At 48.3% G+C, this 24,122-nt stretch overlaps 1 protein-coding gene across 8 annotated transcripts in view; it reads right to left on the bottom strand.

The window, feature by feature from the left end:
* The window catches only part of HM13 (histocompatibility minor 13), a 39,073-nt gene that overhangs the window by 5,261 nt on the left and 9,690 nt on the right, over positions 1 to 24,122 (bottom strand). For 3 of the 8 annotated variants that reach the window (XM_039864003.1, XM_039864004.1, XM_039864006.1), the window contains 8 exons: positions 19,951 to 20,033; positions 14,556 to 14,644; positions 12,729 to 12,868; positions 12,499 to 12,624; positions 11,689 to 11,746; positions 8,724 to 8,807; positions 4,075 to 4,111; positions 2,044 to 2,146 (listed from right to left, as the gene is read on the bottom strand). In XM_039864003.1, the coding sequence (XP_039719937.1) occupies positions 2,044 to 2,146; positions 4,075 to 4,111; positions 8,724 to 8,807; positions 11,689 to 11,746; positions 12,499 to 12,624; positions 12,729 to 12,868; positions 14,556 to 14,644; positions 19,951 to 20,033 (720 nt within the window). The remainder of the gene's footprint in view (positions 1 to 2,043; positions 2,147 to 4,074; positions 4,112 to 8,723; positions 8,808 to 11,688; positions 11,747 to 12,498; positions 12,625 to 12,728; positions 12,869 to 14,555; positions 14,645 to 19,950; positions 20,034 to 24,122) is intronic. The other 5 variants (XM_039864005.1, XM_039864007.1, XM_039864008.1 and 2 more) reach the window with 2 other exon arrangements.

The following is a 24,122-nucleotide window of genomic DNA, read 5'->3' as shown; positions in this document are numbered from 1 at the left end:
ATTGCAAGGAACTTGTCATCTTATAATCCCTTGTTTTTTATTTTTTTATGCCCACAGCACTTGGTCTTCCTAGGTGGTCTCCCATCCAAGTACTAACCAGGCCCGACCCTGCTTAGCTTTCGAGATCAGATGAGATCAGGGTGGCACGGCTGTTGACAGGAGTATTTTTTTTTGTGAGAGGCTAAGTGAGTTGAAGACCGCATAGGCAGAGGAGACCCCTATCTAGGGAATGCTGGTGCTGGGACTGCCTGTGTCTTGGAGAGGGAGAGGGACCTTATAGAACAGGTTCCCCTTGTGTCCAGGATCCCCTTCCCAAGCTTTTCAGGGAGATGCTCACGTGGATGACTGGGGTGAATGGTGGGGCTGCTGCTGGAAAGTAGCAGAAGCCTGGGGCCAGAAGTCCAGGGCTCCAGTGGGGACCTAGCTTGACTTACTGTGTAACCCAGCGAAGTCTCCTTTTCTATCTGGGCTACAGTGTGCCCCACAAACAGAGGACCACCTCTCTTGCCTCTGTCCAGCTGTGTGAGAGGGCTCTCAAGGGGGTCCTCTGTTGAGTCTAGCCGAGGCAGAAGACAAGCCTGCTACCTGGTGGCTGCAGGGGAAATGGCTCTGGGCTTGGAATCTAACAGGGGCTGAGAACTGGGGACCTCCAAGAGGAGTTTAAGCTTGTCCCCCAATCCAGGTCTAATTACTCTCTGAGACCTTGACACTCAGTTTGCAGAGACCCTGAGGCCATTTGGAGCAGAAGAGAATGAGAGGTATCTCCCTATTGGTTCTTGGTTTCCCCACTCATGGGCTAGGGGACTGCTGACCTTTTGTAAAATAAAAACACTACTAATATCTACTTCATAGATACTATAGAGATGTAAACATTGTAAAGACTAAATGAGATAATGAACAAAAGGGTTTAGCACAGTGCCTGGCACAGTGTAACTGCTCAATAAACAGCTCTTGTGATCAGAAGGTGGCTCCTCTGTGGCTGGTGTCCTGGGGAGGGTGGAGAGGAGGAGAAACAGCAACAATAATGACAGCTAATACTACTTGGGCCAATATGGTTCTAAGCGCGTTACTTATATTTGCTCATTTCATCTTCAAGTGACTCCAAGGTGACTACTATTATTTACCCTCATTTTCTGCTTTTGTTCAATGAGGAAAATCAAGTGTAACTTCAGCAACCTGCCCAGAGGCTCACAGTTAGCAGACAGTGAGGTCTGGATTCCCACGGGGGCTTCTCGAGTCTCCACTCTCCACTGCTTTTCCCAGGGCCACAGATTCAGAGCCTGGGCTTGGTTTTCACATGACATAGGTATGAACCTCAGCTCTACCACACTCTTGCCATGTGGCACCTAAACTCCAGTTTCCTCGTCTGTTCACAACGACCCTCATGAAGTACTGAGCAAAGCCTGGCTCATGGGAAGTGTTCTCATTTCCAGTAGAGAGTAATCCTGTCTGCTCGCTTTGCCCTCCCAGACTTCTCCTCTTCAGGCCAGTGACAACAGCTTTCAGCCCCCACCCCATCCTGGTTCACTCTGTCGCAGCTCAGTTCCCATCCTGGTGGGAGGAGGCAGAGCCTGCTTGAAGAGTGGGGGCTGTGCACCTATCACTCATGTGGTGGGGCAGGCATTGGCTGAAACATCTACCACTCACCCCAATCCCGTTCTTCTGTCTCCCTGAATACCAAGGCTGACAAGCCACATCCTCTCTTTCCTAGATTCCATGTAGCTAGGGCCATGTAACATTGATCTGGGCCCATGAGATACAGGCGAAAATTTGCTGAGAAGATTCTGGGGAAGGTTTCGCCCTCCTGATGAAGGCAACAGGCATGGCTGTGGTCCTTTTCCCTCCTTCTTCTCGCCACTAACGTGTGTGTGCTGCCTGAAGCAGAAATAGTTGCCTTGCAGCCGCCACGAGTAAAAGGCTGACAGAATCACAGATGGGTTTGCTCTGACACCACTGGGTAGTGCCTACCTCTGTATATGACAACTACACCCTATGATGTCTGTTATTTGCACTGAAAGCATTCGTGATACACTGAGCGCTCACCTGGGCGTGCTTGAAGATGTGCATGATGAAGATGGTAAGGCCCAGGCCAAAAATGTAGGCTGCAAAGCTGGTGTAGAAGTAGGTGTGAGTGTTCTTCTTCAAGCTTCAGGAAGGAGTAGGGAGAAAGAGGAGGAAGGTTAGATGCAGGCATCCCTTCTGAGGGAGGAGCTGGGAAGACCCTGGAGGCTGTGGAGTGCCTGAGAGCTCTGGGCTGGGAGCCTGGAGGTGGGCGTGCACTCTGGTATGGCCCAGAGTCTTTGTGTCTTTGGACCAGTCACTTTCCTTCTCTCAGCCTTGGTTTACTCATCTGCAAAATGGGGAAGCCATTTCCTGGTGGTCATGAATATCAAGCACTATAAACCTAGAACAGTGGCTGTAAGACTTTAGCCAGCATAGAAATCACCAGGAAAGCTTGTAAAAAAAAATAGAATTCTAGGGCCAATTTCTAGGGAGTCTGAGTTAATAGGTCTGGGAACCTGAATTTTGAAAAATCCAAGTGAATCTGATACAGGCAGATCATGCTTTGAGAAACACCGACATAGAAACTCAAAAGCTAAGTCATTACTTTTAAGTGTAGTGCATGTCACAGTTCAGTAACTGGTTGTGAATACTAAACAGATGCAGACAGTGTGGATAAGATGCCAGTGACTTCCTTGAGACAATTCATCCAAGATCAGCCCTAGAACAGCTAAATCATATGCAGCCTGGCATTGCCATTACATGATTTCTCTTTACAGCACCGGCTCATGACCTCTGTGTGCCCCCAGTACCTGGGACAGGGCCCAGTGACATCTGTAGAATGAACGAGTACTTCTGACAGCCTTCCCTTCTTGCCCTGGCTGCTTGTAGGCCTTGAGCTGCAAGTACGTTAAGAGTTATCCTGTTGTGAAGCCTGGGGTACGACTGGCTGCCTTTGGGAATGTTGCACAGACTCTGGAACCAGCTCCAAAGGGCTTGCTTATCCTGCAAGTTTAGGGGAGGAATGAGATTCTGCCTCTGAGGCAGCTGAATCTGTGTTTCCAGCAAATGGCCCAGGGACTCTTGTGGGTTTCTCACTGTATCACCCCTGAACAGCCAGGAGCACAGAGCCAGCTGGCACAGACGTGCCTCTACTCACAAACTAGCCAGGTCCCCTCCAAAGGCTGTCTGTAAGCCTGTGTGTTCCAGAGGTCCAGAGGGGTAGGAAACAAATAACCCAGATGTATGTGAGTGGGGAAAAGTTTAAGTTTTACACGCAAACTGGATTTCAGTGACTATGGTATTGAGTTTCTGAATACCACTGTCAACATTATTACTGCCTTTGCAATTACTGGGCATGAGGAATGAAGAAAAATTCATAAACTACCTCAAAATTAAGTGCACACACAGCAAGCCCTCTACTGGAATGACTGAGCGCCACCTACTGGTGGCAGCTCCAGTTGCTCAGGTGCATTAACTCAAGCGAGACCTTTCTTGTGTTTTAAGTGGTAACCCAAGCTGGCCCCTTCTCTTTCTCTTGTGCTCACTTTCTACAATGGACTTAAAAAAAAAGTCTGAGTAAAGAAGGGCAGAGAATAGCTAGAGCAACTGGGACTCGGTGACCCGATCCCAAGCTGATAAAAATGATAATGAGGAGACTGCAGCTGGGTTTTCCTGAGAGCTACTGAGGTCGGCCTGTGCTCAGCACTCTCCAGACTTGCTTGATAATCCTGAAATAGGAACTCTTGTTTACTACTAACATAAGGATGAGAAACTTTAGCTCAGAAGGTCAGGTGCACGTGCCAAGGTCACACAGGGAGAACGCACTATGGACCTTCGGGGTTTAAACTGCTTGGCCTGTGGTTCTTATTTTTTGGCCACAGGCTCTTTGAACACTTAGAACATCAAAATGCAAAATGCAGATATAATCAGAATTTCTCTGGTTGCTGTGGAGGTGGAGGATCTGGTCCCCTAGTTATCTCCTCTGGGCTCCAGAAAACCACTGGAGAACCCTCACCTGGGGAAGGCCCCTCACTTGTGAGGCCTGAGAGTTAGGGGTCCTAAGTAGCTCACCTGATGTCAAAACGCAGCAGCAAGGCGATGAAGATCCCTGTGGGGGAGAAAGCCAGGGTTAGACAGTGGCAGGGAAGCCAGCGCCTCAGGAGACGGAACCCCTTGCCTGGGTTGGAGAGGAGCCAGGTTGAACTAACATGCAGTTGGGTCCCCCAATCTGGTGTTCTCAGTCACGGAGCAATCATCAGGGCGAAGGGTGTGGCCATGCTGCCAACTGCCAGTAGAAATCCTGTTTCCCTACTATCAGGCAATCTAGAACAATGAGAAGGTCCCAGGATTTTGCTTTGGCCTGTGACCACATTGACCAGGCACCTCAGAGCACCATACGTCACAGTGGCTCCATCTACCCAAATGTTTATCGAGGGCTGCTAAATACCAGGTACCATAGGCAGTATAAGGGTAAGCAAAACCACTGCTTTCACAAGCTCAGCCATGGGGACAAGGGGTATACATGCTGCTCAAACAGTAACCAAAGTCAGTTTAAGATAACTGTGAGAGGATGCTTCCTGTGTAGAAAGGTGTTCTGGGATGAGACCCAGGCTGGAGAATGGAGGAGGATGAAGGAGGGCTTCTTTGAAGAAGTGACACTTGCTAGGGAGAGGGAACAGCTTGTGCAAAGATCCTGAGTAAAGAAGGCGCAGGGGGTATGCCAGGGGTCAAGATGCCCGTATGGTTGCAGCGCAGAACAGGAGATCCAGGGGATGGACCAGCTATGTAGGGTCCAAGGAGGAGCTGGGTCTCTATCCTATAGGGACACACTGGAAGAGTTCTAAGTGGGAGAATAACCTAAACAGATCTTGAAAAAGACACCTGTGGTGGCTGCAGGGAGAAAGTAGGAGTAAGCAGACCATTAGGAAGCTTTGTGGGAGCTCAGGAGAGGGTGGTTAACTCTGTCTACCCACTGGACTGCTATTTGCAAGACAAACCCCAGCCCAGGCACCCAAGAAGCCTGAGAGTCTTCAAGACAGTCTCCAACCTCTGTACACTGCACACACCATTCCCATCTGCAACTGTCTTCTTGACTGACTGGTCTTTGGACTCAGACAGGACAACAGCTGAATCTCATTTGGTTGAGAGGAGGCTCTCAAGAACCAAAACATTCTGCATGGCATTTTTAAGAGAACTAGAACAAATAATCCTAAAATTTATATGGAACCATAAAAGATCCTGAATAGCCACAGCAATCTTGAGAAAGAACAAAGCTGGAGGTATCACACTCCCTGATATCAAACTATACTAGAAAGTTACACTAATCAAAACAACATGGTACTGGCAGAAAAACAAATACATCAACCAATGGAACAGAACAGAGAGCCTAGAAATAAATCCATGTCTATATGTTCATTTAATATATGACAAAGGAGACAAGAATATACAATGGGGTAAAGACAGTGTCTTTAATAAATGGTGCTGGGAAAATTAGATAGATGCATGCAAAAAAATGAAACTATACCACATACAAGAACAGACTAGAAATGGATTAAAGACTTAAATGTAAGACCCGAAACGATAAAACTTCTAGAAGAAAACATAGGCAGTAAACTCTTTGATACTGCTATTAGTAATTTTGGATGTATCTCCTTGGGCAAGAGAAACAAAAGAAAAAAATAAATGGGATTACATTAAACTAAAAAGTTTCTGCGCAGCAAAGGAAACCATCAAGACAACCTACTGAATGGGGAGAAGATATTCACTTATGAGTCATCTGATAAGGGGTTAATATTCAAAATATAAAGAACTCATACACCTCAACAACAAAAAAACCCAAAAAATTCAATTAAAAAATGGGCAGAAGACCTGAATAGATATTTCTCCAAAGAGGAAATTCAGATGACCAACAGATATATGAAAAGATGCTTAAGGTCACTAACCATCAGAGAAATGCAAATTAAATCTACAATGAGATATCACCTCACACCTGTCGGAACGGCTATCATCAATAAATCAAAAAACAGGTATTGGCAAAGATGTGGAGAAAAGGGAACCCTCATACACTGTTGGTAGGATTACAAATTGGTATAGCCCCTATGGAAAACAGTCTGGAGGTTCCTCAAAAAGTTAAAAATGGATCGATCTACCTTATGACCCAGCAATTGCACTTCATTACCCTGCTCCAAGGAAAAACAAAACAATAATTTGTAAAGATCCATGCATCTCTATGTTCATGGCAGAGCTACTCACAATAGCCAAGATATGGAAGCAACCTAAGTGCCCAACAGCAGACGGATAAAGAAGTTATGGTTCAGATATACAATGGAATGTTACTTAGCCATAAAACAAAATGAGATTTTACCATTTGCAATGACATGGATGGACTTAGAGGTTATTATGCTGAGTGAAATAAGTCACACAGAGAAAATACCATATAATTTCACTTTTATGTAGAATATAAGGAAGAAAAAGAACAAACAAATGGAAGACAGACTCACAAATACAGAGGACAATCTGGTGAGGGCCAGAGGGGAGTTAGGGGGCTGGGAGAAAGGGGTGAAGGGCTAAAGAAATACAAATTAGCAGTTGATAGATGGTCACAGACATGGGGAGTACAGCACAGGGAATGCAGTCAGCAGTAATGCAATGGTTAGGTGTAGAGCCAAAGGGGTGACAGAGTAATTGGGAGGATCATTTTATAAACTGCATTATGAATGTCTAATCAATGTGCTGTATACTCGAAACTAAAAATAAAATAAAATAAAATAAAATAAAATAAAATAAAATAAAATAAAATAAAATAAAATGCTAAAGGAACCAAACATTCTGTGCTGCATGCTTACATTTAAAGAGGGAAATGAATTAGTCCTCACTGTAGGCTGTGTGTGAGTAGCGGGTTGGTAGATGGAGACAGCAGACAAATGCTGCCTTTCTGGGAACTCAGTGCCCCCTGGTGGCTGAATTCTGCAACTGTTCTCCAATGGATTAAAGGGTCAGAGCTCTGCCAAGAGCTTTCACTCCTCATAACGCATCCAGTCCTCAAAACAATGTCCTACACAGCAAACCATTCTTCTTTGAAGAATGTCCCCGAGGCTCTATGAGGGTGCAATCGACTTACATTTATTGCGACTGCTGGAAAGACTTAGCTATATGTGGGTATATACAGATATGCAGAGATGTCCCATGCAGGCCTCAAGCCCAGAGCTATGTATGACTAACAGGGATACTGGGGAAGTCTGTGTGGTTACCTGTGACAGACCAGGCTTCCGAGTGAGCTGAATGCTTTATGGGACTCTGTTTCTTTTGTCTTCTGGAGCTGCCTCTTCCTGGGGAAGAATGTCTCCCTGCCTCACAGCATTGCAAGTATGGAAACACCTGGTTTTAAGATCATATCCGTGTCCCTAAGGCTGTAGCAAGTCTCTTTGAACCTCAGTTTCCTTTGTAAAATGGAAATGACTTCATGGGTGCTAGGAGTAGCAGAGACAATGTATGAAGAGTACCGAGCACAGTGACTGGCACACAAACAGGTGCTTGACAAATGGCAGCTATTGTGATTATCTTACTGTTGTGATGACTATAGAGCAGTTGACAGTATAACCTCTTTTGACGGACCGACTTGGTCTGGGTCCAGGCCCTGTTCCTTATCCGTGTGAGAAATTAGGAGAGCCCCTTCGCTTAAGCCTGTTTCCTCATTTGTATAAGAGAGGAAGCCTCTGCTTCACTACCACACATATCACAAAATATAAGTATCACAACAGAAATGCCTGTACCATTCCAGGTTACTAGACCTGCTATTAATTTCCCACAGTGGAAAGTAACTGGCTTTTCATTTGTTCCAAACTTTCTTCTTTTAAGCAGCCACTGGGGTGCTTCTAATCCTCTGGGACTAGGGGAACAAGTATACTCTTTGGATGTTCACTGCCCCGTCACCAGGCCCAGATCTGGAGACACACACATCCAGGCCGCAGCCCCTGCAGTTGCCCTTAGAGTGGCAGCTCGGCTTTGCCCTTAGTCCTCTTGACTGGGCTTTTGGGCTGCTGGTGCTCCCAGGTGAGGCAAGAACACAGCCCCCAGGGATATGTGCCCACAACCAGGCCTGCAGACGGGGGCACCTGTGTCCACATCCATAGGTGCCCTTACTAGCACCCACATGTAGATAATGGGTCAAAGGCTAGGTTGTGCAGAGAAGCAGGTGCATGCCATGTCCTTCTGCCAAGAGCGCAGACACAGGAGCCCATGTGGACCCATGGTGATCCCACATCTACACGCACAGGCATGTTCTCCCCTGAGCCCTCCCAGCACTGGGAGAGGACGACCAACGGGACTCTGGTAGTTCTAGCATGATACTTGCAAACACTGGCAAAGGGAGTGCACACGTGTAAGTGTGTAAAAGGGGTCAAGTTCCTTTAAGACTGTCATGAAATGTGCTTTTTCACAGAGTGAATTTCAGTCTGTTATATATATTCATTTTGTAATTCTTGAGTAATGTCTGTTCACCCAGACCAGGAGCTCCGTGAGGACACCCTTCCTCACTGGGGTCAGGGCCTGGCACACGACTGGCGTTCTATAATGTTTACTGAGGTGGACTCTTTCACCAAACCCTAGGCTGACCCTGGGGTGGGAGTGTGGCATCACCTTCTCTTTCCCACTGGGCAAGGCTGTCTGTTTCACGGTACTCCTTGATCTGAGGAATCCTTCTCCCACCCCGGCCCGGTCACCTGGAATGACGATGTCGCCAAGTCCCAGCATGGCAAAGTTGTCTGCTTCGAGGCCCTTCTCCAGCAGATCCTGGGGAAATACCACTGCCGGGGGAGGCAGGGAGGCAAGGAGTTGGTGAGAGCCCAGCTCACTTTGATTCCTAGCCCCCCACCTCTGTTGTAGGAAACTCACACTCCTGAATTTCTGGGTGGGGGCTGGGACAAGGAGGTGAGAGAATGTTGACAGACTGAAGGGCAATGTCTCCAACTGGAATCACAGCTGGTTAGAGTGCAGAAGACTCTAGAATCATCTAGGTCAAAGGCTTAATGCCTTTCTTGAGCTATAACACATACCATACAATTTCAATGCCTTTATGCTGTGGAACACTGGTTAGATGGGATCGGCCCTAAAGCCAAGTAGATAAAAGGGATTAAGGAGCCCACGCAGTGCTGAGATCTAACAGGCTTTCCCTTTCACTACCATGGGGTAAGAATAGTGGGGGCCCTTGTTCTGAAAACAGGGAGAGCCTGGGCTATGGATTCTATCTGCTGAGGGAGAAAAGGCCACACATCTACAAGTTCCTTCCTTAAAGCCCCTCATTAGGAATCTGGCCAGCTCGTTTGGATAAATAGATTGAGAGAAATGCCTCCTTGTGTCCAGTTATGGCAAGAGGCAGCTGTGACTGGATTTCACCCTTAGGGCCTTGCAAATAGAAGAGCAGTTAGGTGAGGGCTTCAGGGTCAGACTGCATGGGTCTGAACCCTGACTCTGCTGTGTGACTTGCACAGATTACTTAACTGCTCTGTGCCTTAGTTTTCTTACTTGTGTATAAGAATAGAACTAAGTCTACAGGGTTGTGGTAAAAATTAGGTGATTTGCACATTGTTAACTGCTACCTCTTGCTGCTCACGGTAGTAACGTGACCCAGCGCTGGCCGATGGTCTGTAAGCAGAGGCAGCTGGGGGTTGTGGGGAACGTTGTGCTTCCCTAATAAATGTACAGATGCCTTTCCTTGTTTGCTTTTTCCTGCCTTGAATGCAGTCACAATAATTTACAGATCTCTTCCTTCAATCCTCAGTCTTGGTAACATTCAAATCTTAGTGGCAGATGTAGAAACCAGGGCCCAGAGAGAAGTCTCTTCCTTAAGGCCACACTGCCAGCAAGTGTCAAGTCGAGGATTCAAATCCAGGATGCTTGCCTTGAGCATATGTGCACTTAACCACTCTGCTATACTGCCTCTGAGCTCCGCTCCTAGCAACTGGCCTCCTCTAGCCAGAAAACCAGATTCTGAGCACCAGAAACCAAATACGATTGAGTCATTTCCCTGTTCAGAGCCTTCCAATGGCTCATCACTGTCTACTGGGCAGTGTCCAAGCTCCCTGGCATGACATCCTTGGCTTCCCAAATCTGACACTTTTCCTGCTGCTCCCCTAAACTCAGCCACATTCCCTCCCAAGTCTCTGCTCCCAGGGCCTTCCATGCATTTTCCTGCCTCCAGCCCTTTGCTGAAGCTATGTGTGGCCTTTTCTAATGTCCACACTGACTCTGCATGGTTGGTAAATGAGTATTCATCCTTCATGACCCAGGAAAGCTTTTCCTGACACTTTGGCTGGGTTTACCCAGCATCTGGCTTCTTACTCTGGAGAACTGCCCTCATCTGACATCCTTGGTTCTGGGGGGCTGCCGATACAAATACTGTGCCCCCAGGCACTGGAGAGGTCAGTGGCCCCGGCCTGTCCATCCCGATCCTCTATCTCTCTGGTGGGAGTACCTGCCTCATGGGCCAGGCCAGGCCCCATATATTTATTCAAACCAAAGTTGGGAAAAACTTGTTCTCCTCTGGGGTTACTGGGCCAGGGTCACGGCATTTAGTGGCAGTGTGTGGCCATGAGGCCCTTCTCCTTCATGGAGAACACTCATCTGTAGCAGTGGAGGATGAGACTGCGAGAATTATTAATTGAGTCTCTGAGGCCAACTTCACTCCAACTGTCCGATGCTGTGAGCCAGTGCTTTGCATGGAGCTCACTCACTGTTGATACTTTCCCCACAAGAGCCTCCCCTTCATCCTTGCTGTCATGCCTGATTGAGTCTGTCCTCCTCTATGGGTGTCCTGGTCCCAGGGGCGACTCTTGAGCAGTCTGAGGCTTAAACTCTAAGCTAATCATGTTTTTCCCATCCCTCCTGATGATGACTGGTTTGGGCTTGGGCCTGTGACCCATTTCTGGCCTGTGAAATATAAGGGAGGCTGCAGGGGAGATCTATGGAAAGAGAGACAAAGTTCTCCCCCTTTCTGTGTCTGAATGTGGCTGTGAGGAGTCAACGCTGGGGACTGGACTGTGGCAGCCATTTTGGGACCACAGTAGGATGAGCTTAAGGGACAGGAGGGCATGCTGAGAATGGTGGGGTGGGAGGAATGATGCTGCCTTGGCTCTTGGCAACTCACCAAGGGTCATTAACCCAAACCCGAGACATTCTACCACTGGGTTTGCTATAGCATGTGAGGACAAAATTTCCAAGTTGTTTAAAGATGCTTGTAGTTGGATTTCCTAATATTCATAAATGATGGATGTCCTGAAGAAGAGAACCAGGGAAGGGTAAGAGGCATGGGCAGACAGTACTTGCTAGCTAGGCACTCAAGGGAGACAGTGAAGGCCATTTCAGGTCTCCTCTTCTGGGGTACCCCTGTGTGCCCTGCCACAGGTGCGTTAGACACCCCCTCTCTGTGCCTGCTCCCATTCCAGCTCACCTCACAGCACACTGCACTGTGACCAGGTGGCTGGAGGCCAGGGCCTGAGCAGAGTGACTGTGCGTGAATGGAGCTTGAAGATTCAATGAGAAGGAAACAAGGCCGGAGACACAGAACACTTGGAGGATAAGGTACGTGGTGAAGAGCAAAGGAACAGGTATGACTAAAACAGGGACGACTAGGAGAAGGGCCACTGGGGTGGGGGCAGAGGGGCTCCTGATGCAGGGGTGGTCACTTACATTTTATTGGTGCCTCAAAGGACCTGGCCACTGTCACCATCACGTTGGTGCCAAATACCTAGAAGAAGAAGAGAAGAGTCTGGAGGGAGGGGAGGGCTGGGTGGGACAGGATGGCTGTCTTCAGGCTCCTCAACATGCTGCTGCCTGAGATATGCAGGGAGTGGGGCAGGGAGCTCGAAGGGGCTCTGGAGCTGACGTGAAGTTGAGAGTAAGTGGCCAGCAATACCAGTCATACAGGTACTTCACGGGTCTCTGGTCCTGGGCAACAAAGAGGGGCAATCCGAAGGAGTCGGAAGAGGGCCTCTGATGGCCCCGGCCAGGCATCCTGTTCATCCAGGGCTCTGCCTCTCCCAAGAGGGAAAGTCCTCCAGCACCACCTACTTTAGGGGAGAAGAGGGGGCCAAGGCCAGGGAAAGGGTGCCTGAGTCAGGCTGACTGAGGTGCCTCTCGGCGTGAGTGTTGCAGGTCCCGCAGCCCAGGCTGTGGACCGCAGCCACAGTGTCCTGTCAATAGCAGACTCTGTCCTCACAGCTTAGTGCCTGCGCTGGGCCTGAACTTCTCGAGTCTCCACTTGCTTGCTGGGTAGACATGAGATTAAGTAAGTAACACCACTGCCAGGGCCACTGTGAGAAAGAGAGGAGGGTGGCTGAAGGCACCGGGGGGAATCTGCTGTCTTTTCCATTTCATGGATGAGGGCAACTGAGCCCAGAGAGGACCTGCCCTGGGTCCTTGACTTCCAGGCCATGGCTGCTGCCCTCCCTCAGATGACTGCTACCTGAGCCAGAGAGGTGGGAACAGGAAGAGACTCACCCAGAAGACATCGTAGATGAAGAGGCCGCCCAGCAGGATGCACCCCGTGCTGACGTTGTTCAGGTGCAGGAGCTCCACTCCGTTAAGGGAGAAGGCCAGGCCAAAGAGGTTGTTGGCAATCCAGTGCTGGAGGAAGGTGGGAGTGAAACCAGTTCGCCATGCCCCCGGCCCTGTCCCTTCTGGTGCTTCCCTTGCCCGTCCCCACCCCATTCCAGGTTCTGGCTACTCACCTTCCTTAGCAGGTACCAGACGCCGACGACACTGCTCAGGCCCAGGCACACCAGGTCCTTGGTGTCAAACTCATAATTGATGATCTCTGGGCAGAGAGGCCGGGTAAGTCCACTCCCCGGGGCGGGGCTGCCCCTCCCACCTGTCAGCCCCTGGACGGAGGAGGGCATGGCTGTGGGCACTGTCAGAGGCTCACAGGCCAGGGGTGCTCACGGGAGCCACCCCCAGCCCCTCCACTTTCCTAGAGGAAATGGAGGCTCAGAGAGAACATGGCCCTGGTGCAGGTTCAGTGGGAGGTGACTGGTGGCTCCAGAAGCACAGGCTCTGCACTTGTAGGGGGGTGACCTTGGGGGAGGTAGTTCCCCCTCTGAGCTCCAGTTTCCTTATCTGTAAAATGGGGATCATGGTACCTCCTGACAGGCTGCTGTGGGGAGCAAGTGAGATGGTCCCTACGAAGCACTCGGTACACTGCCTGGCACAGAGCGGGTACTCGATCAATGCTAGCTGCCACTGAGCCCAGGTCCTTAGCAAGGTCCCAGTTCCTTCATGAATCTTTCTACTTTGCCGCCAAAGGAATCAAGAAGGTCCCTGATTCCTCCGCTAGTGATTCTTTCCTCTTCTGCTAGTGGCAGTCCTCTGTCACTAGCAGAGGAGGAAGAAGAGGTCGAGGCCTAGAGAAAAAGCAGGAGGGAGCCCCTGAGGAGGGAGTCTCGTGGACAGCCCTGCGGTGGACTCCTGAAGTCAGAACCATTCTCTATCACTTCTAAGTTTCCCAATAAGAGGTGGTGGAGCTCACCCAGGGACACAGAGTGTAGCCAATTCTTTTGGATTCTAGAGTACAGCAGGCTGCTGGTTGGCCCCAATTTCTCTTTTTTCCTCTGTGGTAATAGCATCCTGATGATTTTTATCTGAACAGAGGCCAACCAGCTCATGGCCACATTTTCCAGCTTCCCCTGAAGCTAAATGGGACCGTCATCCAGTTGCCTCTCCTGTCTGGTGGGACTGTGAAGTGACGGTACACCGTCCTAGACCCAAGGGCCAATAAGTGTGGCAGAGCATGAGGCAGATGGAGCCTGGGAACCTGAAGACTCCGTGGTGCAAGCTCAGCCATTTTTTTTTTTTTAATTCAACAATCATTTATTGGGCACAGATGCACCACAGATGCAAAAAGGAAGCATTGTTCTCATAGGTCAAGGCAGAATGTGCTAGAATCCAGTAAGAGAGCATGACATTCACAAGCTTAGACTTTTACATGAGAAACACCTTCCATTTGGTCAAGTCACTGACAATCCTGTTACAGCATTTGAATCCATATCCCAACTAATCCCTAAAGCCCTGGCTTTCCCCAGTTCCCCATAGTTTTCATTTTTTAAAAAGCCACGGCACTCTCTTTTCAAATATTAGGTGGGAAACTAATCATACTAAAAACAGCACAATAAAAATAGCTACAATATCCAACCTTCACTGAGTGTTTACTACCGCCAAGTAGTGTGCTGAGTGCTTCCTTCTTATCATCTCCTCGCAGTTCTGACAATGTGCCTATGAGGGAGGTACTAGACCATCATTTTCATTTTACAGATGGGAAAAAAAAACCCAAAACAAACAAAAAAAACCCCCGAAATAAAAACACCCAAGGCTCAGAGAGATAAAGGCGCTGACCCAGAGTCCCCTGTGCGGGCAGTGGCAAAGCTGGGATGTGAACCCAGGCAGTGTGACCCCAGAGCCCACCTTCTCCATCATTTGCTCCACCAGAGAGCTCCAACAGCAGACAGACAAAGGGGAGTGGAGGAGGAAGACACCCCAGGCAGGGGAAAGTGGGCAGCACTGACCTTCTTTGTTCTCCCCAGAGCCCTGTGTGAAGAGCAGCTGGTACTGTCGATTTGGGAAATTGGCTGGAAAAAACTTATTCATGAAGGGGCTGGAAGAGAAGGCAAAGCAGATTGGCAAACAGAGTCCCTGTGGGCAACCACAGCCCCAACACCACCCGAGGCCCCCATTCGCAGCTGTGATCTCCAGCATCCTCGCAGCTGCCCCGATAGGAATTATTGTGGCCATTTTACACACATGAAAACAAAGGCCCTCAGACAGTATGAGACTGCTCTGGGTCACACAGGGTGTCAGTATCTGAGCTGAGACATGAACCTTGGGCACTGGACTCCTAGTGCTTCCATAATGTCTCTTGGTAATCACCCAAGAAACACAAAACAGAAGCAGACTTTCATGTAAAATGCAGTTTTCAGGAGAGCAATGGATTCCAAAGTCTGGTCCATGCACAGTCTGTATGAGAGTCCCTTTCAAGAATGCATATTCCTGGACTCCCTTCCAGACCTATTAAGTCAGATAACCTGATGGTCGCCCCACTCTGTGACTTGTGAGGCCTGAGATTTTGGGCTTGATCAACCAGAGGCATTGCAGTCCCCAGAACTGGAGCACCCTCACGCTGACTCCAGGCAGGCTTGGCCTCAACCCTGACAGCACTCTCTCTCATTATGCAGCATATTCTGCTCCCTGGCTAGGCAGGGAACAGATTTTCTTTTCTGGATCACCTTCAGAGCAAGATCGGCATATCAGGCCTCTCGGCCCAGCCTGGTCCTGGGGTGGGGAGGAGGATATGGAACAGCTATAAGCTTGGGTGGCCCAGCCCTGAAGCCTACTCTTTCATATACCAGCTGTGTGACCCTGGGTGAGCCACCCTAGTGGCCTGTCTCCTCAGGTGTCTGTGGGGATAATAATACCACCTGTCTCAAAGAGTTACTATGAAGACAGGAGAGAAGGCAGGGGAAACGTTCAGTCTAGCACTGGACGCACAGCAGGGATGTAAGAACTGTGAGCTTCCCTCTTCACTGGATCTTGGCCAGAGCCTGAGGTCAGAAGTATTCAGCAAGACCACATAGACTGACATGACTAATGAGACGGGCAAATCCAGGGCGGTGTTTCCAACTGATAGGTAAAAGGAGGCAGGCCATGAGTTACCCAGTGCACAGTGGTAAAGGCAGGGAAAAGGAAGCCATCTTTCTAAGACCCTGGAGCTTGGAGAAAGAAGATGTAGAATTAAGAAGCACCTCTGGGCCTCAGTTTCCTCACTTGTCAAACAGCCAATCCCTCCCAGTCTGCAAGGCTGTGGCAGGAATGATGAGAGGGCTTTGTGATTGGAGATGTGGGAAGCAGGAGTGGGCTTCCACAGCAGGCTCTGAGGAGCTGGGAGGCAGAAGCTGGGATGGGTAAGGCTGGAAGCTACTTTTGGCTCAGCCTGCTGAATCACTTTTAGGGAGGTCTGAAGCCAGAGTGTGTGTACAGAGGCAGAGAGAGGCTTGAGAAGCTAAGTCCCTCGCTCCAGTCTGGCCTCTTCCATAGAAGCTTGATGCCTGGTTTATTAACTAGCAGATTAAGAGCATGGATTCTGTAGCCAGACTTCCTGAGTTCAAATCCTGACTGCCACTTATTAGTTATGTGACCTTTGCAGTTACTTAACTGCTCTGTGCAACTGTTTCCTCACTTGGAATACTATAACAGTATCTTTCTCGTAGTCTTACTAAGAGGATTAAATGAATGCTTGGCACTCTGTAAGCTTAACTGCAGTTTCAACTTCAAGTAGGAAGTCTCTAGATTGATGTCTTTATTATCTCAAGAAGAAAGGGGCTGCTGTACAACACAGGGCAAGAGTTGAACAACTCGGCTGGTGTGAGTCTGAACTTGAGGGTAGGGGTCTTATCTCATTACCTTCACCCCACCCACGCCTGGCCAGGTGCTGGGAGGCAGCTGGTAAATACTTGCTGAATGCTTCTGAATGCAGACTTCTGGAGCAGGCAGATTCATTCCGGCCCTTGATGGCTCACGTCAAACCTAAAGGTCACTGCTTCCTGCTGGGAAACCACATCCTGCTGCCCTTCTCTCCTGGGAGTGGAAGGCAGGGTCACCGAAACTGGTGACATGGCTTCCTCTTCCTGGAGTGGCAGATTTTTGGCCTTAAGGATCTTTTTTCCTCTAGAGGTCAACTGGGTGGGATGTGAGTTCACAGGTGATAAAAAACAAGCTAAGGTTCCTTGGCAGGAAGGATTTTGGCATGGGCTTGGCTCTTGGTGACTGTGTAAGATAAAAGGTGGGCTGCAGCCCCTGCCTTACGTCAACACCCCAAGCTGCCGTTTCTTCCCAAAGAGGCTTGAGGTGGGCTGGGGGATGGTGGTGGGGGTAGAAGGGATCCCACGAGCCCAGGGGCTGACGAGGTTCGAGGCTCAGGGCTTACAGCCTATCAGCAAGACTCGCCTCTGCCAATCCTCAGGAGACCTCAGGCCCACCGGTAGAGGGCGGCCAGCTCATCCTCTTTACGTCCTCTCTTCCCCTTCACTTCCACTCAAACTGGAAAGAATACTGGCCACGGAGTCAGGCAGACCAGGCACAAAACCTTACTTTGCTCCAGCTGTGAATCCTGGTGGCCTACAACCCCCCTGTCTCAATCCTTCAGATCTTGTTGGATCTCGAGGAAAGGCTAAGTTTGTAGATATAAACACTTTGCCAAAAATCCTAACACTGTACACTTTTTTGTTGAGAAAATATTTTTAAAAAATTCAATTTGATTGAAGAAAAGTAAATTTATTTTTGGACCAACTTTCTAAATAGCATGATTAAATTATGCTCCCCCCCACATTACTTTCAGGAAATTCAGTTCTTTTCCATGTAAATTTTACAATAATGATTTCATTCATTCATTCATTCATTCATTCATTCATCTCTGATCCGTATCATCTTGAAAAGAGGATAGCTTTGATCCCCTACAGTGAGTACCTCTTCTGCCCATAGCTATCCATCCATTCATTATTTTTATAAGGTCTACTCTTCCCAGGTCAAATTTCGTGCTCTAAATTTTATCAAGAAAATGATTATTCTGACAATTGTTAGTTACAAATTTTACTATGTGCAGTTTAGTTGCTGTTGGTTCTATTTTCTGTTGATAATTTCTATCAGTAAAAATTATGAATCCGTTAAAAGGCAGATAGACAATTGTTTCTTGGCTAGTCCATGACAAATTTGAGACAATATTCCTCGGTTATTATTCCAAAGGAAAAAAAAGATGTCTTTGGTGTCAAAATGATACGGGTTCAAAATATTCTGCTTGGGCAGTTGGATTCTCTCTCTTGTACGGTTGCTGGGATAAAATGAAATAATCAGTTCCTTAGCACATGGCCTACCAGTGGCTTTCAAAATAAATTGGGTTCTCTTACTCTGTGATGGTGGTTGGGCTGTGTGAGGGCTGGAGGTCTCAAGCCTCTCACAGATGCTGGGGTGGGATGGGTGAAAATTGGGGGATCCTAATCAGCAAGGAAAAGGAAGGATCCCAGTGCCTGGCAGTGACTACCCTCATGCCACACTGGGTCCATTAGGAAGGGAGAGGTCTGTCCTTTGAGGAAAAGTAACTGGGTCTGACACTATCTTGCCAGGTTCAAGCCAATCAGCTTTTCTAGGCCTTCGATTTTTAGGATGGGGGCAGGACTAGAATTCTCCCAAGGTGACTAGACCAAGATTTTGTGAGTGAAGGTAGATATAGTTGAAAAACACTGAACTCAGTCAAAAAACCAGAGTTCAAGTCCCAGCTGTGACCTCAAGCTGTGACATCACTCTCAGTGTACTTGGCACTGTGCTCTAGGCATGTTATAGACATGGCTCACTTGATCTGTCCCATGCCCCTGCCAGAAGTACTTGGAGTATTTCTGTCTTATAGGTAAAGAAACTGATCTTTAGACAGCTTGAGTAGCTTACACAAATTATGGAGCCGACAGAGCCACGTCATGGGTCCAAGGCTGTCTGCCTCTCAAGTTCTCACTCCTGACTACCACGCTGTCCTGCCAGTGTGCCTAGAGGAATGAATGAGGCCAAACTCACCTTAGCTTTCAATGCCTTTGTGAGTGGATCCTGTTCTTTCTCTCTGTCTAACTGCTCTAGAAAGATCCTGACTGTGCCCTCACCGTGCATGGACTTTCTAGCTCCTGGCCTGGCCTCTCCCTCCTCTGCAACTCTTCCAGGTTTCCTACCCTTCCAAGCTGAGTTTGAGTTGTATTCCTTCCTCCTGGGAACTTTTCTCGCTCTGTTGGCTACCTCAGGGTGCATCAGTGATTCTCGGCCCGAGGCTGTACCACCTCAAGGGGCCCGAGGCTGTACCACCTCAAGGGGCCCGATGGAAACAGATGGGGATGGGATGCTTTTGTAGTCACCAGCTGGGGGAAGGGCTGGAGGCACAATTCCAATTTTGGTAAGAGGGCTAGGGATGCCAGATGTTCACAGTGCACAGAGAACTAGCATGTCTAAAACGCCAAGAACAGCTCCACCTGAGGATCATTAGCCTAGGTCCTTTATCCCCACTAAACTGACACAGCACGTGGCAATCTGAGCAGGTGGCAGTGTAAAGAGGACAGGCTCTTGGGCCACACAGACCTCGGTTTGAATCTCGGCTCTGCTGTTTATCAGCTGTGTGATCCTAGCAAATTTCTTAACCTCTCTGAGCTTCAGTTTCTAAATGTGACATAGAATTAAAAGCAAAAGCTAACTATATAAGGTTATCTGGTAGGTTAACAGAACAACAATAACAACAACGAACAGCAGTTCCTGGGCACACTAAGTGCCAGGATACTGTGTTAAAAGCTTTCCACATGACTCATGAGGAAGCTACTGGCATTTTCCTCCACATTCAGGTGACGAAATTGAGGCCAGAGAGATTAAGTAACTTGCCCAAAGTCACGGGGCTATGAAGTGACAGAGTCTGGATTCAAAGTCAGGTAGTCAAATTCCAGAGCCTGCACTCCTAACTTCTCACTACACTGCCCCTCTCTCACTATGAAGGAAGATCACGTGGCAGGTGCCTTGCTTAGTGCTTGGCGCAGCAAGCTACAACACTTGGCAGGGGGCTCTGGTATTACTCAGCTCAGTACTGTGACAAGCAACATGATACCACTGTTCACAAATATTACTTTCCCAACAACTGGGGGATACTCTTATCCTACGGATAAGAGTACTCACCGATACTCCTATCACTTCTTGTAAGGAAACTGTGGCCCAGTGAGGTTATGGTTCTCATCCTAGGTCACCCACGGTGTGACAGGGGAAGATTCCCTTGGGTTTTACAGCCAGGATTCAAACCTGGCTCTGAATGATGCCAAAGGTTATGTTCTCATCCAAGACCCTGTACTGGCTCCCGAGAAAGCTGCTTCAAAGGCTGCAGAGATGCCTTCTGACCTGATGGTGTGGGACAGGGCCAGGATTCCCAGCACGAAGAAATACATGGACAGCAAGAGGTTGATGTACTCCTGGGAGAATATCTGAGGCGGAAATACAAAGAGAAATAGGAAGTCAGGGTTGCTGGTGGCTGTGAGGAAACCAGAGTCCTCCCTTCTTTCTGGAGGTTGGTCGCGCCTCTCTGAAGTTGAAGAACAGGGTCAGGAAGAATCTTTGACAGGACTAGGGGCTTCTAGTTTGTGGCTATGAGGAAAAAAGAGAAGAACCTCAGGCTGGCAGATGCACCTCCCCAAAGAGTCTGTGGGTTTGAGCTTGGTGGCTCTGTTATCTGGAGATGGACAATATCATGTTTGTGCCCAGAGTCCAGCATGGGAATCGTGGGGGAGGGGAGCTCTCTGAACCTCAGAAAGCACTTTTGTTTCCTTCTCCCTGCTCTAGGGAGCCCCACCAGGGCTCTGAGCATGCTGCTGACAAGTCACCTGTGCCCTGCTCCATGGACAACCCCTCCCACGGTGCTGGCTGGAAGTTGTGCCTGCCAGCCCTGACAGCGGCTTCTTGGTCTTATGGTGTTAGGTAAAACAGAAATATTCTCTCTCACAGTGCTCCAAAGTCAACTGTCATATGTTAACTCTGGGCTTTGGGAAGGCTTTGCCATGTTGCTCCGTGTTCTTCTGAATCATCTTCTGAATCTGTCATTGTGAAGGTCTCTAACTGGAAGGCAATAAGGTGCTGTTGTGTGGGCCACAGGGACACTGGGCACTCCCAAGAATAGCTGTTCGGGATCTGTTTAAATCTGCCCAGTCGATCATATCGCTCCCCTGCTTACAGCCTCTCAGCAGCTTCCCTCTGTTCTCACAACTCAAGGTCCACAGCCTCGCCTTGGCCTCCAGGGCCCTCAGGGTGACTGCTGCAGACCCCAGCCGCGGATCATGCCATGCCTGTTCTCATCCTACGTGCTGTGGCCACACTGGCCTTTCTGTAGGGCCTTACTGGTGGGTGCCACATTCCCACCCACGGGCAGTCTGTGCACATGCTGTTCTGCTGCCTGGGTGCGCTCCTCCCTTCACCTGGGCCAATGCTATTCATTCCTTTTCTGCTCTCAGCTCAGAGCAGCTTTCCTCGACATGACCACTTCTTCGTTAATTCGGTTCACGTCTACTGACTTCCTACCACACGTAGGGCAACATGCTAACTACTGGGGCTACAGCAAGAACTAAGTCAGAGAAGTTCTGGCCCTCACAGAGTTCCCATGGCAGTGAGAGAGAAGGAATCTCATAAGATATGAATGTGCAAATATTGTCAGGTGGTGATGGGAGCCAAGAAGAAAAGCAAAGCAGGGCAAGGACATGGAGAGAGAAGTGGGGAGAGCTGCTATTTAGACGGTTGGCCGGGGAAAGCCCCCCAACAGGACAATATTCACTTCATTTAGCAGTAGGACCATTAACTATGGGAGCAGCTGTGAGGGTATCTGGGGCAGGAGCATTTGAGGGAGTGAGAAGGGCAAGTGCAAAGGTCCTGAGGTGGGTATATGCTTATGTGCGCAGGAAATAGTGAAGGCCTGTGCCTGGGGCTGAGGGAGTAGAGGGGAATGTCAGGAGACAAGGCTGGGGAAGTAGGAGGGAAACAGACCCTGCTGTGCTGTGAAAAGGCTTTAGATTCATCTGGGTGAGACAGGCAGGAACTGGAAGGCTGAGGGCAGGGCTGTGATGTGATGGCCTGGGAGGGTTCCTCTGCTGCCTTGTGGAAGGCAGGCTCTACAGGGTACAAGTGGAAGCAGAGCCCAGTGAGGAGGGCACTGCATAATCCAGCAGAGGGAGGATGGTGCCCTGGGCTGGGATGGAGGGATGTGATGATCAGTGGTCAGATTCCAGATCTGTTCTGGAACTGGAGATGCAGGATGTGCTGAGGGGCTGAGAAGGAGCAGGATGACTCCCGGGGTTTTTGGCCAAGTGGCGAGGTGGATGGAGGTGCTGCTAAGATGGGTGGCCTCAGCAGGAGCAGGGGTTCTCTCTAGCCTGATTCTTCTGTGCTTTCCTGGTGCTACAGACTTTGCCTTCACAGTACTTCTTAGGACTGTAACTTCACATTTACTTATGTGAATATTTAATTGGCATATGTCTCCACTACTTAACAGGAAGCTCCTTGAAGGCAGAGATGAGTTGGCTGTTTCTCACTATGGTATCCCCAGCATCTAGCACAGGGGCTGGTACAAGGCAGGCACTCAATAAAATGTTTACAGAATGAATGACTGGATGAACATCCCAGTGGCCTATAACGTAAATGCTATAAGAAAAAGACCTGTGAAGAAAGCATGTGAATTGTTTTACTTATGACCATGTGGTATACCTCTCACGTTGTATTCTTTCAACGTAGGTCCTTGGGAAAAATTTCTTTCTGGCCACACCTCTGAGCGTCTGGTTGGCTTGACTGTGTGGCCTAGGAATTGTGCACCAAGCCTTGCTTTCTTTGTGCCCTGGCTGCTACAAAGTTAAATTTTTATAAGCTGCCTCAAAGCAATCAGTTTTAGATGAGGCAGAATAGAGGAGATTTTATGATTTTGAGAAATGTTACCAACTCCAGCGCCCCACTCAGGAGGAGAGGAGAAAAGGGGTTGAGTGACCATCACTACTAAGCAAACCAACCAACCAGCTATCAGTCTGGAGTTTGGGAGGAATCTGGTGGTTATGTTCTCCAAGCAGCTGTCTTTCAGAAATGTCAACGTGGACACTCTGGAGACATGGGGAAGAAGTATGCTGTGTCCTCTGGCACAAGACAGGCTTGGGCTTACCTGCCAGGAGAGGAGGACAGGCTGAGCAATAGGCATCCAGTGCCTTCAGTAAAAATGCGCATACCCTCTGCTGCCAGAAATTCCTTCCTGGGGAATATAGCCTAAGGAAAGAATCCTAAATACTAAAATGTTACAAGGTCTTGAGGCAAGGGCCTGGGTGTGGATTCCTGGCACTCAGCACAGCAAAGACTTGAAAAACATCTGCTAAAATCCAATTCAGAGGCAATGGGCTAGATGTACACAGAACCACAGAGATCTCAAAAGTACAGGGGAAAGGAAAAGGAAACAGAGGGAGATGTACTGCACAATTCTATTTATGGAAACTAGACTTTTACTCAATACACACTGATGCACCAACACCATAGATTTTACAAGGACACACACATCTAAGGACATAAATCAAACCATTAGGGCAGGTGCCTCTGGCAGAGAGGGAAATGGAGGTGGGAAATGGAGTTGGGCATCAAGAGTGGAGGGGGTAAAAAAAAAAAAGAAGGGCCTGGCATGGACAGTGTGCCATGAACCAAAGCATCTGATAAATTCAATTCTTCATCTGAGGTGTACACACACACACACACACACACACATACACACACGTATCAGTGAATACCTACTGTTATTTGATGCACTCTTAATTTATGAGTAAAAATCAGAATGATTTTATTCTGTTTAAAGTGAGGGGGATGCTGTAAGTCAACTGTGGTGTATCTGCTTATGAGTATCTTAAAAGTATTTAGTTCTGATCCCACAATGAGGGAGCGATGGAACAGGAAACAGGCATTAGCAATTATGTTTTTGTGTCACTCACAGACTGGTAAAATGCTAAAAATAATCTGGATGCTACATAATGCAAGTGAGAGTACAGGTAAGCCAGCACACTCATGATATAAACTGGTACAGTCTCTTTGGAGGGATGTGGCACTACCTGTCCAAATGACAAACGGAGATGCCATCTGACCTGGTAATCCTATTGCAGATACATCTGAAAATATGTGCCTGTGCCAAGATGTGCATAAAGATGTCCCTGGCAGTACTGCTGTGATGCCCCATCATTAAACACCCCTCAGGATACATCCGTAAATAGAACCATGAGTAACTATTAAAAAGAATGCGGTAGATTTGATGGTATTGATGTAAAAATATATCCATGGTAAGAATTGTACGTTTGAGATGTGAATTTATTTTTAAATTTTAACTTAAATGTAGATCTAGGCATAAAAGAAAGGTTCACAAGAAACTATATTTGAGAGAGGATTATGGCTCATTTGTACCTTCCCTTAGATTGAAAAATAGTTTTTTAACTATGTACATGGTATTTTTAAAATGTCAATTAAAAGCTGTCCTTGAAGAATTTTCAATAACCAGGAAAAAAGTGCTTGTGATG

This window comes from Pteropus medius, unplaced genomic scaffold (assembly GCF_902729225.1).
Source record: "Pteropus medius unplaced genomic scaffold, Ma_sr-lr_union100, whole genome shotgun sequence".
Taxonomy (NCBI): domain Eukaryota; kingdom Metazoa; phylum Chordata; class Mammalia; order Chiroptera; family Pteropodidae; genus Pteropus; species Pteropus medius.
This window is presented reverse-complemented; position numbering and strand designations above follow the sequence as displayed.